The sequence below is a fragment of the Numida meleagris genome, chromosome 21 (assembly GCF_002078875.1).
Source record: "Numida meleagris isolate 19003 breed g44 Domestic line chromosome 21, NumMel1.0, whole genome shotgun sequence".
Classification (NCBI taxonomy): domain Eukaryota; kingdom Metazoa; phylum Chordata; class Aves; order Galliformes; family Numididae; genus Numida; species Numida meleagris.
Window position 1 is genome coordinate 1,265,855 of NC_034429.1, and position 16,145 is coordinate 1,281,999.

At 52.5% G+C, this 16,145-nt stretch overlaps 2 protein-coding genes and 1 long non-coding RNA gene across 4 annotated transcripts in view; 1 reads left to right on the top strand and 2 right to left on the bottom strand.

Annotated features, from left to right (window-relative positions):
* CHMP7 (charged multivesicular body protein 7) lies at positions 997–10,733 on the bottom strand. The gene is made up of 10 exons (XM_021375020.1): positions 10,354–10,733; positions 8,618–8,792; positions 6,422–6,607; positions 5,609–5,742; positions 5,143–5,191; positions 4,715–4,834; positions 4,315–4,413; positions 3,466–3,526; positions 3,095–3,268; positions 997–2,715 (listed from the first exon to the last, which is right to left on the bottom strand). Exons 1-10 carry the CDS (start codon positions 10,641–10,643, stop codon positions 2,651–2,653), a joined length of 1,353 nt encoding a protein of 450 aa, XP_021230695.1. The 5' UTR covers positions 10,644–10,733; the 3' UTR covers positions 997–2,650.
* Positions 12,914–16,145, bottom strand: part of LOC110387171 — a 4,418-nt gene continuing 1,186 nt past the window's right edge. The window contains exon 2 of the long non-coding RNA XR_002432419.1: positions 12,914–15,956. This is a non-coding gene — a long non-coding RNA (uncharacterized LOC110387171). The remainder of the gene's footprint in view (positions 15,957–16,145) is intronic.
* LOC110387170 (tumor necrosis factor receptor superfamily member 10A-like) overlaps positions 15,923–16,145 on the top strand; it is a 6,037-nt gene continuing 5,814 nt past the window's right edge. For both annotated transcript variants that reach the window (XM_021375033.1, XM_021375034.1), the window contains exon 1: positions 15,923–16,129. In XM_021375033.1, coding sequence (XP_021230708.1) covers positions 16,076–16,129 — 54 coding nt within the window. In that variant the 5' untranslated portion in view covers positions 15,923–16,075. The remainder of the gene's footprint in view (positions 16,130–16,145) is intronic.

Consider the following 16,145-nt stretch of genomic DNA (forward strand, 5'->3'; position numbering starts at 1 on the left):
CCTGCCCCCCATTTCCCTCCCTTCTATTTCCCTGCCCATTTCCCCGTCTATTTCCCTGCCCCCCATTTCCTCATCTTCTATTTCCCTGCCCCCCATTTCCCTGTCCCCCATTTCCCTCCCTTCTATTTCCCTGCCCATTTCCCCGTCTATTTCCCTGCCCCCCATTTCCCTCCCTTCTATTTCCCTGCCCATTTCCCCGTCTATTTCCCTGCCCCCCATTTCCCTGCCTTCTATTTCCCTGCCCCCCATTTCCCTCCCTCCTATTTCCCTGCCCCCCATTTCCCTGCCCTGCTGTCTCACCAAAACATATTTCAAATCCCCAACTCAGCCATCTCCATTACATTCCCCGCTTTGCATCAAAGGAAGAAAAAGCAACAAGCCACTTCAATGAAGCAGCAGCTGCTTGGCTGTTAACTCTTCCCCAGCGTTGCCTCTCTGCCGTGTTACAGGATTGCAGGAGACTCTATTCCTCCAGCAACCCTCCCGTGCTTTATTTCCCATTAACAAGTTCCTGCAGGAGGAGTGCAAGCAGCACTTGGGTCGCTTAGAAAATTCCATAGGCAGCACACAACGAGCACAGGGGTGAGAAACTTCTCCCTTCCTGCCTTCCCCTGCAAGAAAAGCTCTCTAGGGATCAGCACGCCTGCTCAGACCTGACCTCTGGCTGCAGGAAACACGCTTGACTCGGTGCATTCAAAGCTCGTTTCACTTCTCATGGTAGGAGCAGGAAGGATTTGGGTAGGGCTGCCGCGCTGGGTGCTCCATTCATTGTCTTTAGGCCCAAAGAAGAAATCCACGCGCCCGCCTGTTTGTTAGACAATAGCCACCGGTTGTTTTGAAACACAGGAATGGCTGAGTTTGGTTTTTGACACAGGAGCCCAGGAATGGGGCCTGCTTGCTTTCAGCAGCTTCTTGGAGCTGCAGGACAGCAGGAACAGCCCCAACGCGGCGACGAGCGCGGGCCAGGGAAACAGAAGGAAGCACGAGGGACTCCGGTTCTTCCTCTCCCCTTTATTACATGGAGGCAGAAAACAGTGGGTTTTTTTTTTGTTTGTTTGTTTTCCCTCTCCCGTTGGCTTACAAAAAGAAAAGGAATACAGAGCTTCATTTCACATCACTCCGCTTGCAGCCTGGGCAAACTGCTTGTTGGCTGCGGGCTCCAGCAGGGCCCTGCACTGCTGAGCACAAGGGCCAAGGACAGCAGAGCCAATGCAGCACCCTGATGACGCCCACGATTTCTATCCCAGCCCTCCGGGGCCGAAGCTGCTTTGTCAGTATCAAGCAGAGCACAGCAACTGCAAGCCCTGGTTCCTGCTCACCCAAGCACCGCAGCTCGGGCCGGGAGGGAGCTCAGAAACAGACACTGGTAAGACTGAATACATTCCGAGTCATGGAGAGGTGCAGAGAGGACCGCAGCTCCCCTGCCACGCACAGGCTCCTTCTCTTCTCCTCCTGAAGGAATTCATGTATTGAAGGACCAGGCTTTATTGAAGGGCCAGGCTTTCTGCTTTCCCCGAGTGCGTACGCATCATTAAAAAAAAAAAAAAAAAGTGACCTGCAAAAAAAGCCAGGATTTCACTTCGCAGCCTCCGAAAACATCTTTCACTTCCTTGTGCTCGGTTTTTTTTTTGTTTGTTTGGCATTAGGAACACGTAGAGGGTTTTATTTTAGGGCTTTCTGGTAACCCAGCATCTTGTGGAATTGCAACACCGAGACCACAAGCTGTTAAGCCCGTTACACCAAACCGGCCACTCTGAATGAGAAAAATGATGCATCTTGTCCCCTCCCACCCCCAAATCACTGGACAGGAGAGCTGGAAGCAGATCACCCTGCTGCTGCCTCGCCAGCAAGGAAGACCCAAAGGCAGCAGACAGCTCAGATTTCAAGTCAGAGAAAGCAGAAAGTTGCATCACAGCGACTGCGAGCCTCCGTCACGAACCTCAGCGTCAGGAACTCCTCCCATTTAAAGATTTTGCAGGTCTCCCTTTTAAGGCCTTAGTGTCATCAGAGAAAAGAGGAAATATTTTTTGTCTTGTGCTTGCAATTGCTGCCCTCTAGCGCAGCAGCAACACCTCCTACAATTGAACCATTACAGTGTCTAGTTGTCCACAACCGTGCAGAACACAGAGGGGAGGGACAGAACTACAGACAGGTGGCCAAGCTCGTTGCAGGTAACTTATGTCAAGGACAGTACTGATGTGCCAAGTGTTTTAAACAACCACACAGCCAAACGTTGAGCAACTGCAATGCTGTCGCGACTCAGGTTCTCGACGTGAGCCACAGCAAAGAAAAAGAAAACCAGGAAAAAAAAAAGGAAAAACCAACAAGCACTGTTATGGACAGAGAGAGTTTATCTCCACTGGGTAGAGCAGCGAACTGCGGTCCCGGAAGGGAAGACCAGATGTCACAGGTGACTTGAGATGACAGCAAGTCCCGTTCAGACCAGTGCAGAATGTTGGCACAGAGATGACAAACATCAGCTGGGGCCAGTTCCAGAGTGGATTGTCACGGCAGGAGATCCTGTTGCTTAGCAAAGTGATTTCACGAAGAAGAGGGGACCAGGATCCCCCTCCGTCCCAAAGTTTTAGTCATAAGTTAAGGAACCTCAAGACAATTTCTCAAACTGCAGCAACAGGATGCGGTCGGGTCTTTAGAGATTCAGTCCCAGAGCTGTTTGGGGTTCAGAGGAAGCAGATGGAGTCTTTTGTGCCAAATCTATAAAAGAGAATTGCAACAGAAAGTCATCAGTTTCCATCAGCACGAAGGGTTAGATAAAAAAAAAGTAAGAACAGCAACAGAAATCCTAACCCTGCACGAGCTTGGTTAAAGAAAGAAGTCGAAGTTTCGTGGTGGGGACTTCAGCTCTCCCTATATCTCATGGCAAAATGTCCAAGTGGAATTTTAGCAAGGAGGACAGCTCTTTTGAGACTGAACCTGGCAGTGAAAGGTAACGACACCGAGCAGCAGGCAGGGATACCAGCACAGCTCACTTCCAACTGCAGAACTGGAAGGGGGGAAGGATCCTGGCTCAATTTTGCAAGGCTATCATTGATCCTAGCAGTGGCTAATTAGCACAGCCTGCTGACATCCCTACCTCCATCACAAACAGAGAGCTTTTCCAACTCAGCTTCAAGCTCAGCATCCGAAATGGCTCCTGCAAATCCAGAATCCGGCTGCTTTTGGGGCACAGGATGCAGGTGTACAGGCTCCTTAGCCGAGTCCTGCAGGAGGCTGTCCAGCTCCTTCTCAAGCTCTTCAGAGTCCATCTCTGCCAATGGAAGAAAGCATTTAGTTTCTAGCAGAATTAAGCATCACCTTCACAGAAAGATTGAAGTTTAAGGGAATTATTATTACTCCCCACCACCCCTTAATTACTCATAATAATGAGGAACTCCCAATGAGCCATCGTTCCCTCTAACAGCAGTGGTAAGAACACAAGGAGAAGCTGACAGCCCCAGAACTCACCCAAACCATTGATCCCCGCTCCTGCCAGAGTCTGGGCTACTTCATCTTGAGTATCACAAAGCTAAGGGGGGAAAAAAAAAAAACAAACCCACACAGTTTGTATAGAATGGAAGCTACTCTTCTGCCTTCCTGTAGTCCAGCCACGTCAAAAGTAGAAATAGCAACCAATGAATAAATCAGTAGTTGAGCTAAAAGCAGCAGGTACTCGTGCTGAAGAGAAGCCCAACCTGCCTGGCTTCTCAGTAGTAAAAACAGTAACATGGAAGATGATTTGGTAAGTGCTACAAGATCAAGTGGCACACCTGAGGAAATAAACCTGGAGAAGAAAGAAATCCCCCTCGCTGTAGCTATTTCACATAAGCAACAAGCTTACATTGAGGCTTATGCTAACAAAAGAAGGTACAGATAAAACATTTCAGCTATGGAGTTTGTAAAGCCTTTCAGCTCAGCAGCTGGAGTTACTACTTCAGTACAGGGAGCTGAAGAAATAATCCTCCTCCGTTTTCCACATCAGCTCATGCAGACAGATTGCTCTCTTCATTCCTATTAATTCTGAATCAACTCTTCTCCTTTTCATTTCTAGGGGAGTTGTGTGCTTGCACAACGTCGTTAACTGAAGAGCCAACGTGAAGCTGTGCTGTGGCCAGCAGTAAATGCAATTACATAAAGCCAGGCACAGACAGTTACTTGAATACCTCTGCTTGCTGATCTGAAAACATCAAGAGTAACTCCATTTGTTCTGATGACACACAGGACAAAAACCAAGCAGCACCAGATGCTTCAAATTGGCTGGGCAAATCTGCTTATGATGCATTAAGTGCTTATTTCTACCCATTCCTATTTCAGTACCTCTTGTATCTGATCTACCAGGTTCTCTGCCTTCTCCACAGTAACATCCTTCATAGACAGCTTCAGAGCTCCCACACCAGCCTGATAGGCATTAAACACCTGGAAGAAAAGAAAAAAAGAGAAGCACAGTATTAACTAACAGCAATCAGGCAGCGTCAACAGTTCTCACGCCTCACTACTCAAGAAAGACTCTCGTAGAAAAACGAGCACACAGAAAATAAGAGCCAGAAGCATTTCACACAGAGCAACACTGATATCAGAGCTGCTGCTTCTTACAGCAGAGGATGAAGTCTCAGCACCCAGCTTGCACTCAGACCTGAGCTCTGAGGAGCAGGTAAAGCAGCACAAACGAAAAGAGCAGGGCTAGGTGGAGAAGCACCAGTCAAAATGAACACGCTACCATCTGGTCGGTCTGGGAAGCGTAGATCCGATCCAAGATCCCCTGCACTGCATCCAGCTTGGAATGAAGCTCCTCGATGCGCCTTTCCGTCCTTCGTTTAGACTTCAGACATCTCAGTGCCTGCAGTTACATTGGATATGCACAGACCCGCATCACAAACCAGGCAGCAGTCAAAGGAAACAGAAAATAATCATCCCCGCACAACAAGGCGCGCGTGCAACCGCTGGTTTTAAGAACCAGATGTTTCCATTCTCTCTCCCCACATCACTCCGCTCAGACAACGCCACGGCTTCACCTTAAGGAAACCTCTGGCCTCAGAAACATTCTTCACACTCCTAAGATGAACCAGACCATACCAAACCTGGTCATTAGCTGTAGTAACGAACCAGCTCCAAGGCACTCAACCTCCTAAGTAGACCAGCACTTACCAATTGCTTTTTCCCAGCTCTACAAGCACTCCGGGCATCTTCTTTACACCTGTACAGATGCAATAAGAAAAAAAAAAAAAGAGATTATTCCTTTGCATGCAGTCATAGTTTTGTTTTTCTTCTTTTAATTTCATATTAGCAGCCATCTTTATTCCCTCACTCTAACACGGAGCAAGTGACCAAGCATCACTGTATTGCAGACACGGCTGCCCTCAAGCCATTCCTGCTTTTCATTTTCCTCTTCAAGCATTGCAGATCTTTGCAAAGCTTCTGACACCCACTCACTGCATGCAGTTTTCATGGGGACAAGAAACGAGACCAGAAAACCTGCCCTACCACATTACTGACAATACTACGTGGACTAAACGGGACAGAACAAGAAGGCAGCTTTGTTCTTAGCTTCCTAACAGGAGCACAAAGTTCTGTATCGTACGGAAGTTCTTCCCACCACCCATCCCCAAATTACTTCTCTGCTTCCTGGGAAAGGGACTCCACCTTCTGTGACAGCAGCTGTTCACTTTGCATCAGCTGATAGACCCCGATGTCCACATCATTCATCGGAGAGACTTTGGCATGAAGACCTCGGGCAAACTTCACTATCTAAGGGCAAAAAAAGAAGCACACGCTCGGTTCGCTCGTCTCCAGTTTGTGCCTGCACTCGAAATATTTTCATTCTAACAGGAAGAAAAGATGCTTTTACACCCCCTGGCTTTGTTTGAGTCTTGTAACAGAGTCCAGGAGCCATGCCAGTCATCATACAATTCGATCTTAGATTAGACAGGATCCTGCCTTAATGGGACACTCTGAAGATGTAAAGCTGTCCTAAGTACTTTGAAGAGCGTGTGGCAACATCATGCTTCTAGGTTCTTCAGTACAGAAGCACGTGGTGCCCTGCACTACAGGCACACGTGCCACCTCAGGGACAACAGGGCCTGCTCTGCTGCTGACAAACAGGAGAACCTTGGCACACGAAGAGGAAAACCCGTTCCAGCAGCGTGGAACCATTTCAGTTTGGGTAGCTGGCAACAGCTGCCAACTGCAATATCTGCCCATCCGCAAGCTGTCGAGCTACGTGGGTAATATTACAGATTCCGGATGGCAGAAAATAAGAACACAGCACACAAAACCTCATCTATCATCAGGTTGTGACGTTGGGAGCACACAGAATGGCTTCCCCCAAATAGAGAGTGCACACCTTTGGCCAACAAAGTTCCTTCCAGCCAGAGGAAACGTAAGACAGGGATGATACCTCCCCAGAGCAGTCACCTTTACCCTGTACCTTCTCTCCATTCTGTTCCAGGATCGTGACCTTCTTTTCCTTTTGCAGCTGGAGCAGCAACAAGTAGAAGGTTCTTTCATCTGGACAAACCCCAGCGCAGAGGGAACGCAGCTCTGAGAGGGCAACAACGGGGTGAGATGAAAGAGCCGAGTTCTGATACAGGCGATAAACTTCCTCTGCTTTCTCCTGGAAGGAAACAGCAGGACAGAGTTGTTCAGTTTCCTCCCTTCTGTTTTTAACCTCACGACGCCAAGTTGCTCCTGCTTCCTCCCACACACTGAAGGTCAAAAGTTAAGACACAGGTTTTGGGTCAGGCTGACCATCAGAACGGGGTGTAAATAACATCTGAAAACAACTGGAATACTGTTCCGATACAAGAAGCACGTTGGGTGCTTCTAGATTTCTTGAAAACCACCCCCCCCCTCCTCCCCAGGAGTTTAAACCCCAAATGACCTTTCCTTTAAACCATGCAATGAGCTGTACTCCTTGAGTCATTTTCCTGTGTCAACAAGGGAAAAGCTTTCTCCATTCCAAGCGAGGAGCTACAGAAACAACCCTCCTGATCAGCTCCTGAGTTCTGCATCGAGGCACGTGATTTTCCAGACACCGTTTTGAGTTTCCTGTTCCGTGCACACCACCTCTGAAAGGAGCGTGCAGCTCCCACTGCCGAGGAAAGACACTGCATGCTATCAGAATAACTACAAATGAAGGCATGCACCTAAAGAGCTTTTGCATTTCTTCTAGTCCCAGTCATCCCGAGGCCATCTGCATGCTGCAGCAGTCAATCTTGGTGCTAATGTTAACAGTCACCAAGGAACACTGAGAAAGGGTCCCTGGGTCTTGACTGCCAGCAGAGCACTGTTCAATTTAGACCAAGCAGCCCACTGCTCTTCTACAAACAGAGAGACAATCTCTGATGGGGGGGTAACAGCAGCACTAAGCATGTCTGAAAACAGCACTCTGAAGTGAAAGCAGCACTTAATGACACGCGCAGGAGCTCAGCAGAGACGTGATACACTGCACTTCCACATTTCTCCCTGCAGCAGGTGGCACGCCATCTGCAAATTCTTCCTGTACTGACTCAAACCTGAGATGTACAGAGGTCTCACAGCATACTTCTCATCTTCCTGGACAAGACTGCAAGCCTGCCCTCTGGGAAGCCATCCAGAGGGACCTGGACAGGCTGGACAAGTGGGCCCATGAGAACCTAATGAGGTTTAACAAGGCCAAGTGCAGGGTGCTGCACTTGGGTCGGGGCAATCCCAGGTATTTATACAACCTGGGGGCAGAGGTACTTGAAAGCAGCCCTGCGGAAAGGGACTTGGGGGTCCTGGTGGACGAGAAGCTGGACATGAGGCAGCAGTGTGCGCTGGCAGCCCGGAGGGCCAACTATGTTCTGGGCTGCATTAAAAGAGGAGTGGTCAGCAGGGACAGGGAGGTGGTGGTCTCCCTCTACTCGGCTCTCGTGAGGCCCCATCTGGAGTACTGTGTCCAGGCCTGGGGCCCCCAGCACAAGAAGGACGTGGAGCTGTTGGAACGAGTGCAGAGAAGGGTGAGCAAGATGAGCAGAGGGCTGGAGCACCTCTCCTATGAGGAAAGGTTGAGGGAACTGGGCTTGTTCAGTTTGGAGAAGAGAAGGCTCCGGGGAGACCTCATTGTGGTCTTCCAATACTTGAAGGGAGTGTATAAACAGGAGGGGGATCGACTGTTTGTGAGGGTGGATAGTGATAGGACAAGGGGGAATGGTTTTAAGCTGAGACAGGGGAGATTTAGGTTAGATATTAGGAGGAAGTTTTTCACACAGAGGGTGGTGACGCACTGGAACAGGTTGCCCAGGGAGGTTGTGGATGCCCCGTCCCTGGAGGCATTCAAGGCCAGACTGGACGTGGCTCTGGGCAGCCTGGTCTAGTGGTTGGCGACCCTGCACTTGGCGGGGGGGTTGAGACTCGATGATCTTTGAGGTCCTTTTCAACCCAAGCCATTCTATGATTCTATGATTTCTTAGATGTCGCCAAGAAGTCATCACATTATTCAAAGGAACATCCGTAGATATCTCTCTTATTCATTAGTTGTTACAAACATCTCTCTCCACCTTCACTCCATGCCTGAAGGTGGTCTTCCGTTCAACCCCAAACCTTCCCTGCCAGCACCTAAAACCTCTCATTTATTTTTCTGAAAGCCCTCAGCGGCGCTCACCTGAAGTAGCTCCACGTAAATCAGAACCTCCTCTTCCTCGGGCACTTTGCTGTCACCCAGCACGCTTGAGAGAGTCCACTTCAAGGGCTTCAGGATGAAGACTCCCACACCCCAGGAGATCCAGCTGCTGTCCACGCTGGCCATGAAGTCTGACTCCCGCTGCATCTTGCCTCGTCTAGAGAAAAGCCGCGCATGCAGAAAAGAATAGGGTCAGCTCTTCCATCAGCAGCAAGGATGGGTGCCAGCATGGAGGATTAGGAATCAAAACACTGCTCTGCATGTTGCATGTCCATAGTCCCAGGAGAGCTCAGAACACCGCTTCCCACTAAAGCCTGAGGTGTTAATCACGTGTACAGAAGCACACAAAGGTCCACGCTCCTCCCTGGCTTTCTCTGGACACAAAACCAAACCACAACAGCTTCTTCCAGGTTTGCAGTTTCTGCATTTTGTTACTTGAAACCAACGAGCTGTTGAACAGAGACACCGATGAGGAAGCCCGGTTGCAAATTGCGTGTCTGCTTCATTTGCACATTAAATGGCAACAAAACAAAACAAAAAAAAAAAAAAAAGGAACTCTATATCTGAGAAAAGTTATGCTACACATGGATTAACCGCTGGTGTCCTTGAGTCATTTCAGGGTATCAGTCCCAGGCTACAGTTTCACAAGACAAAACACTTCATTCCACACAACCCCGCATTCCATTGGAGCCACCGGTTCATCGCAGCAGCTGTCTGACAGAACGTAACCCCGTTTAACACCAAGCTCCTTCCTGCACCTACAAGTTCCCCCAGCGCAGCACTTCCCTTGGTACTGCCCTCCCACCACTCCTGCCAGCCCCGAGGTGCATCCTTTTGGGAAACCCCAAGCTCCTGTCGCGCTGCTTTACCTCGTACAGAGCTGCCTCCTACGCAGCCCCACGTTCCCCCGTGAACTTTTTGTGCTCTCCCCTACTTGGAAGGCCCAAAACCTCTTTATACTCTTACATCACCCCAGCGCTTGGTTAGCACTTGTGGGCACAACAACCCCCTCCACGGGCAGCGCCCCGAGATCCCCCTGCACCCAATGCACCCAGATGCATTCCCCCTGCCGTGGGTACAGCTGACGTTCTCTCAAGCTCCCCTCGCTTCATAGCACAACAAAGCTCTCCTTCCTTGCGTACACGAAGCTCCCCATATCACAGATCTCCTGCACAACCAGGGCCCTCCCATGCACCCTCACTTTGGGGCGCACCCCAACTCCAGGCACGTTCCCCTTCTACCTTCTGGAAGCAGCCCCTTGGCCATGCCCCCCCATTTCACCCCAAGCCCCTCTCTCTCTGTGTACCCCCCTTAGGGCTCCTGGCTTCACCCCTCCAAACACCAGGCTCCCTTCCCACGCACTCCCCTCACACAGGGCTCCCCAGCTGCATCCTCTCCCTTCGACACAGCCCTCCACGCTGCCCTACACTCCCCCCTCCCCAACATTCCCTGGAGCTCAATAACTAGACGGGGTGGAGGGCTTCCAGGCACAGCCTCCCCCCCCCAATCCAATCCAAGCTCATCACCTTCACCCCTGGGCCCACTGCTCTCACTCCCATCCCCACTCTCAGCACCAGCCCCGTTGCATTGTCACCCCTCATCCCCAGGCCCTCAGCACTGCACCCTCCTCAAGCCTATTGCCCCCACCCCCCTCAACCTCCCGACACGGGCTGGTGCCCACCGCACTGCATCCAGGCCCAGCCCACAGCCCCCGTTACCTGAGCAGCTCCCGCAGCACGGTGCCGAGGCCCAGCGGCACGCTGCCCCGCCGCTCGAAGCCGTGCTGCAGCTCGCGGAGACAGGTGCGTACCACACCGCGGCGGCGGCCGCGGGCCAGCACCAGCCCGACCCAGAAGGCCATCTTGCTGTCCCACTCGGTGCTGTTCACTTCGCGGCTCTGCTTGAAAGCCGAGAAGAGAAAAGCCATGCGCTCGTCGTCCGTCTCCCACTCGGGCGGCAGGTCCCCAGCCGGGGCCGGCCCAGGGGGCGCCCTCCCCGGGCTGCACATCTACGCGAGCCCCCGGCTTCGCCGCGGCCTCCGCCCGGCCGGGACCCGCCTGGCTGCCAGGGACGCGCACAGCGCATGCGCGCAGCTCCCCCCCCACCGCTCTCCTTTGTGTGGGCCGCCCCGCACCGCCCCCCCCCTCCCTCGCCCGTCGTGGTACGGTCCTGCGCATGCGCCGTGAGCGCGGTCGGCCGCCATTTTGGGCAGTGGGGGGTAGGGGAGGGGATGGCTGAGGTGTGGTCGATCCCCTCGGCCTGACTGCCCGCAGCCTCGGGGATTCTGGGGCTCGCAGCGTGCCCTGAGCTGTCCGTCCCAGCTATGAGGGGCTGCACTGAGCGAGCAGCGTGTGGGGGGCACGGCATTGCCTCGCAGCAGGGATGGGGCTGTGGTGCCAGCAGGTCCCTGTGTGAGAGCAGCGTGCTGTGCCCGTGGAAACCCCCAAATCCACTCTGGGTTGGGTCAGCGATCCCCCCCCCCCCCACCCCCAACCGCCTAAAAACACCGTATAAATGTCATATAAGCAGCGTACAGTGTGTGCTGAGCGTGGCCTACCAGCCATGTTGGCTCCCAGCACTGATAGTTCTGTGCATAATACATCACCTCACGTTCTCCAGAATACTTTTCTGAGCCCTCCTGGTGAGAACGTTTTCCAGTGAGAACGTTTTCCAGTGAGAACGCTTTAAATTTGCCCCTCCCTCTTTGTCTGAGTGTGGGTGGGTTGCATAGGGCCCAGGAATCCCAATAAGCAGCAATAGGATGGGGAGAAATGGCCTCGTGGTGGGGGTGGGGGGTGGGCCCAGGTTCGATATTGGGAAAAAAATTCCCAGGAAAAGTGGTAACGCATCAGCACAGGCTGCCCAGGGAGGTGGTGAAGTCACTGTCCCTGCGGGTGCTGCAGAACCATGGGATGTGGCACCCGGTCAGTACGGATGGGTTGGGGTTGGACGTGGCCATCTGAGGCCTTTTCCCACCTCAGTGCTTCTGTGACTATGAATACCAGGATGCTGCGGCTCCCAGGAGCTTCTTCCTGGGGAGAGTGACATTTTCAGACTCTAAAAAAAAAAAAAAAGGGAGGCAAACGCTGTTGCCTGAGCAGAGCTGCCAAGTTCTTGCTGTTTCTATATCTCTTCACTCGCCATATGTGCTGTTTCTTGCCCACGAAAGAAAGGGACAGCTCTGCATTTCGGCAGAAGGATTCAGGAGCTCTCCTGGTTCCTGCACAGCTCCTGGCCATCCCTTGGTAGTGCACTCTTTTACTGAATCACGGCATCTTGCATCCAGTTCTCCTTTAAGATTTATGGCTGTGAGTAAGCCTTCGTATCGTCCTCAGTTGCCATATCTCGGTGTGTGGATTTTAGAAACTAGTTTTTGCTTTATGGCTTGCTTGTGCCCCGGCTCGCTATCCTTACCCCGGTGCTAAGGTGCCTTCGGTGCTCTCAGGCACAGGGTTTGAATGTGGGGTAGTGCTTTGTGGAGCTGGGAGTTGGACTCCGTGATCTTTGGGGGTCCCTTCCAACTCAGGGCACTGCACGCTTCTGTGATGTTATGATTCTGTGATGCATCTGGGATTGTCACAGCCTCCTCTGGTTTCATCCGCATTGAGGTTTTCCCACATTCATCATTAGAGCCCATCGTTCATGCAGCGCACCCATGGCATTGGTGAATAAAAGCCATTGCCAGCCTGTTTGGAGGGCTCGGTGTTTCCTCTATGGCTCTCTTGGATGCTGCAGGTCTTGGAGCAGCCTTCAAACACAATCTGATCCATGCTTTAACTCAGGCGATGACTCAGCAGAGCCAAGAGCCTATTTTTATCTCCTTTCAGTCAAGCTGAGATTTTATATTAATCATTTCACCGCTGGCCTCAAAATAACACTGCCTCATAACTGTGAAGCCATTCATAGCCGGGATCCAAAGCCATTCTGCGCAAGGGAGGGTGCAAAGCAAAGCAAACACCGCGGCCAGGAAGCTGCACCACGAGATCTGACCACGAGTCCTCATCACTGGAACCGCACAGGGCTGTGTTTAAACACCTGGGGAAATCGCCCTTGAACCTGTGGTGCCAGTGGCTGTTAGAGAGAGGCATCACATGTTCACCCATAGAAGGAGCCAAGTGATGGTCCTTGTCCTGTCCTGCACAAGAAATCCCCTCCTGACCTTTGGGAAAACAAGTACAAAGCAGAAGTGATGTTATGTTTGACAGCAGAACGAATCTGTGCGTGTGCTTTGGGATATTTGGGGAAAAGATTCGAGACATCGTCAGTGTTTAATTAGACTTTTTTTTTTTTTTTTGCATCGGCACGGAGAGGTGTAACCACAGCAGCTTGGTCCCTTTGTGGGGGTGCTGGGATTTTGGTCCCTTGGCGGGGTCTCAGCCTTATAGGGCTTATGGGACTCGCTGAGGTGAGCCAAAAAAAGCCAGGCTTTACGCAGTGCTGATCATTTCAACCCTAGACATGCTGAGCTGGAGCTCTGCAGTGGTTTCAAAGCACACAGATGCTGGGCTGGGATGAGGAACCTGCAGCAGGCAACCCCCATCCCACTGGGTCTCTCCCTCATCCCAAAGCCCCTTTTAAGTCTGCTTTCAAGGGGAGGAAAGAGGGGAGGGTGGGGAGAGCAGGGAAAGGGGTAGGTCTGAGTTTAGACCACCCTGCTCTGTAAACTCTCCCTTTGCTTTCAGCCAAACGTCGGCTCACCAAGGTGAAATGTTTGACCCTTCTTCCTGCCCCACGGGGAAAGGTGATGGGAGAAAGGATGGTGGAATCGTCCCGCTCGCCCTGAGCATCTCCCAGACCCCAAAGGTAAAGCAGGCAAAGGGCACGGAAACAGCAGTCCGAGCATCCTGCTGTGCAGGAGGGAATGGGGAACCTGGGGCTCGGCAGCTTGCCCAGGGGGAAACCAAGCTCTGTTCTCATGGAGTTCACAGCCCGGCTGCCCATGAGTCCCTCATTCCACTTGTAAAGAGGAACCTGGTATTTATGAGACCGGTCTGTTTTTATCCAGAGGGGGAAGCTCAGAATTATCTGGTGGCTTCTGAAGCCATTCTATGCTACGGCTCCGGGCACAAAAACCAGAGGAAAGACAGCAAAAAAAAAAAAAAAAAGCAGAATGCAAAACTTAGTGCTGATGTTCAGAAATGACGTATAGGGGCATGTACCCCGGAGTGTGCATTGGGAGGGGAGAGGAGGGGAGAGGAGGGGAGAACCACCCTCACCCCACATTATCGAACCAGTGTGCATTAGCCAGGGCAGGAGGGGCTGATAAGAGCAAGCTTCCCGCACAGCTGTTTATGACAGGCATCATCTATGAGTCATTAATTCCCCCTTTGCTTCCACACCTCCTTTGCTTGCTCCTCGGGGGCAAGCCGCGCTCCTTCCCCAGATTCTTGCACTCTTTTTATTCGCCACCTGCAGCAGAGCCGTGGAACGGGGGTAATTTGGTGATGTGTGACCATGCAAGTGCCCCATTGCAGCACACTGAGCTCACACCCGACGCTCTCGCTCCCCTGCTTTGCAGAGAGCCAGGCTGCTGGTGATAAGCACAATGAGAAGCTTGTCCCCGGGTGATAAATCCTCTTGTCTGTGCCCAGTGCGGCTCAGCCTTACATGGAAACCTTCTGCACATCAGGCTGGAAATTCTCGCAGGGCGGGTGGGTGACTTGGGTGTGTGCATCCCTGCCCATGGAGCTGGGAGCATTGCTGCCCCGTCGTGCAGTGTGAGCACCCACGTGCCGTGCACAAAGCTGCCTTTGTTCAGAGCGGTGCAAAAAACATTGTGTCTGCGGTCGCTGGCACGGATAACTCCTGGTCCAGTTTTATAAATAGGAGGTTTGCGGCTGCGGCTTCCTAGCAAGTGCGGAGCAGGAGAGGGTGAGGAGTCAGGGTCCTGAGTGCTGGCGTGGATAAAAGTTCTTATTTTCGGTACTAAATTAAGCACGGATGCAAGTGCTGCTCAGAACGGGAACCGAAGTGGCCGCCGTTAACCGAAAGGCCGCGCAGAAAACAACCGGACAGCTTAAAGCTGGGGGAACATCTGCAGGTCGGGGTGTCCGTCCTCCCCTGTCCTGCTGAGCGTGCGAGGCTGGGGGAAGCAACGTTTGCTCCGAGCTCGCTGTGAAAAAGCTGCCTGCAAAACCCCTGAGCTGCACGAAGTCAGCGGGTTCGCTGAAGCAAAGGGCCCTGCATGCTTCTGGGGTTTGTCATGCCCCAAGCGCCCGCCAGGAAACGACCCGCTAATTGATCATTCCCCTTCAAATCGCACTTCAGTTTAATTAATTGCACTCGGCGTGGACGAGCCCGAAGGTCTGCAAGGGGCACGCTGGGTTTCCTTTGCACGTCTGCTCCCAGCTCCCCCCAGCCCGAGCAGTTCCCTGCAGCCCCGCTGACCCCATTGCACCTGCTGGGCATCGCTGCCTTCCCCTCCACCCCAAGCTGCCGAGGATGCTCCGTTCTCTCACCCCGTTTCCCAATGCAAACCGCTTTATTGTTGCCCTGAGCCTGTTGCCGTGCTCTCACCTGCCCTTTTTCAGCCTCGGGCAATGCTTAGAAAGGATCAGCCACTGAAGGGTTATTTAGCTGCAGCCTGGGTGAGTCATTTCCTAGGGAGGGAGCCTAGAATTCTTGCGAGCCCGCGCTCGGTGTGAGTTATAAACCCAGAGTTCAAGGCTAGCAAAAGATTAACAAGGCACCGCATCTCCGTCTCTTTTTTGTTTTTTTTGGGGGGGGCAGTTTTTCTTGCTTTTTCGCTTTTTTCTTACGCCCCATCCACATTGTTGCCCCACTGCAGAGGGTCTCGTTGTGTAACGGCAAAAAGCCCGAAGGTTTTCCCGGTGTTTTTTTATTCCCCCCTCCGCTGAATTTCTCTCCCCAAAATGATCCGGAATTTCCCCTCTTTCCGCCTCGGAGGCGACGATGGGATCGCCCTGCCCTGTCCTGCACGAGGGCTCTCCCTGCAACCCCATCCCCCGCATCCGTGCGATGCGGAGGGAACCTCAGAAGCAAGAGCACCGAGCAAAGCCCCCGCCTCCTTCGAGAGCAGCTTCAAGAACAGGAGTTTGGGCACGAAATTTAAATGAATAAAGAAAGAAAGAAACAATAAAAGTGCTCGAAACGTGAGCCAAGTTCAGCTTTCCCTCTTTTTAGCGATTTCGCGGACGAAACCTGCTGCGGTTTCTCGTGTGCGCGAATTTGTGGCGGTGCCTGGAGGTCGCGGGCAAGTCCTCTTCTTCCTCCTCCTCCTCCTCGCCTACGTCATACGTATATAAAGGGCAGAGCCCGTTCTCATTGCTTCACTCATTGCTCCACTCTGCGAAGCTGTCACCTGCTGGAATTCGAGTCGTGTACGGGGCCGCTCCCGGTCCCGGTGCCGGTCCCATCCCGGACCAAACCCGGTCCTAACCCGGTCCCAGCTCGGGCGCAGCCCGCTCCGCTCCGCGCACGATGCGCTCAGCCGCGCTCCGGCTCTGCCTCCTTCTCCTGCTGCTGCTGTTCGCGGTGCGTGGATGGGGGG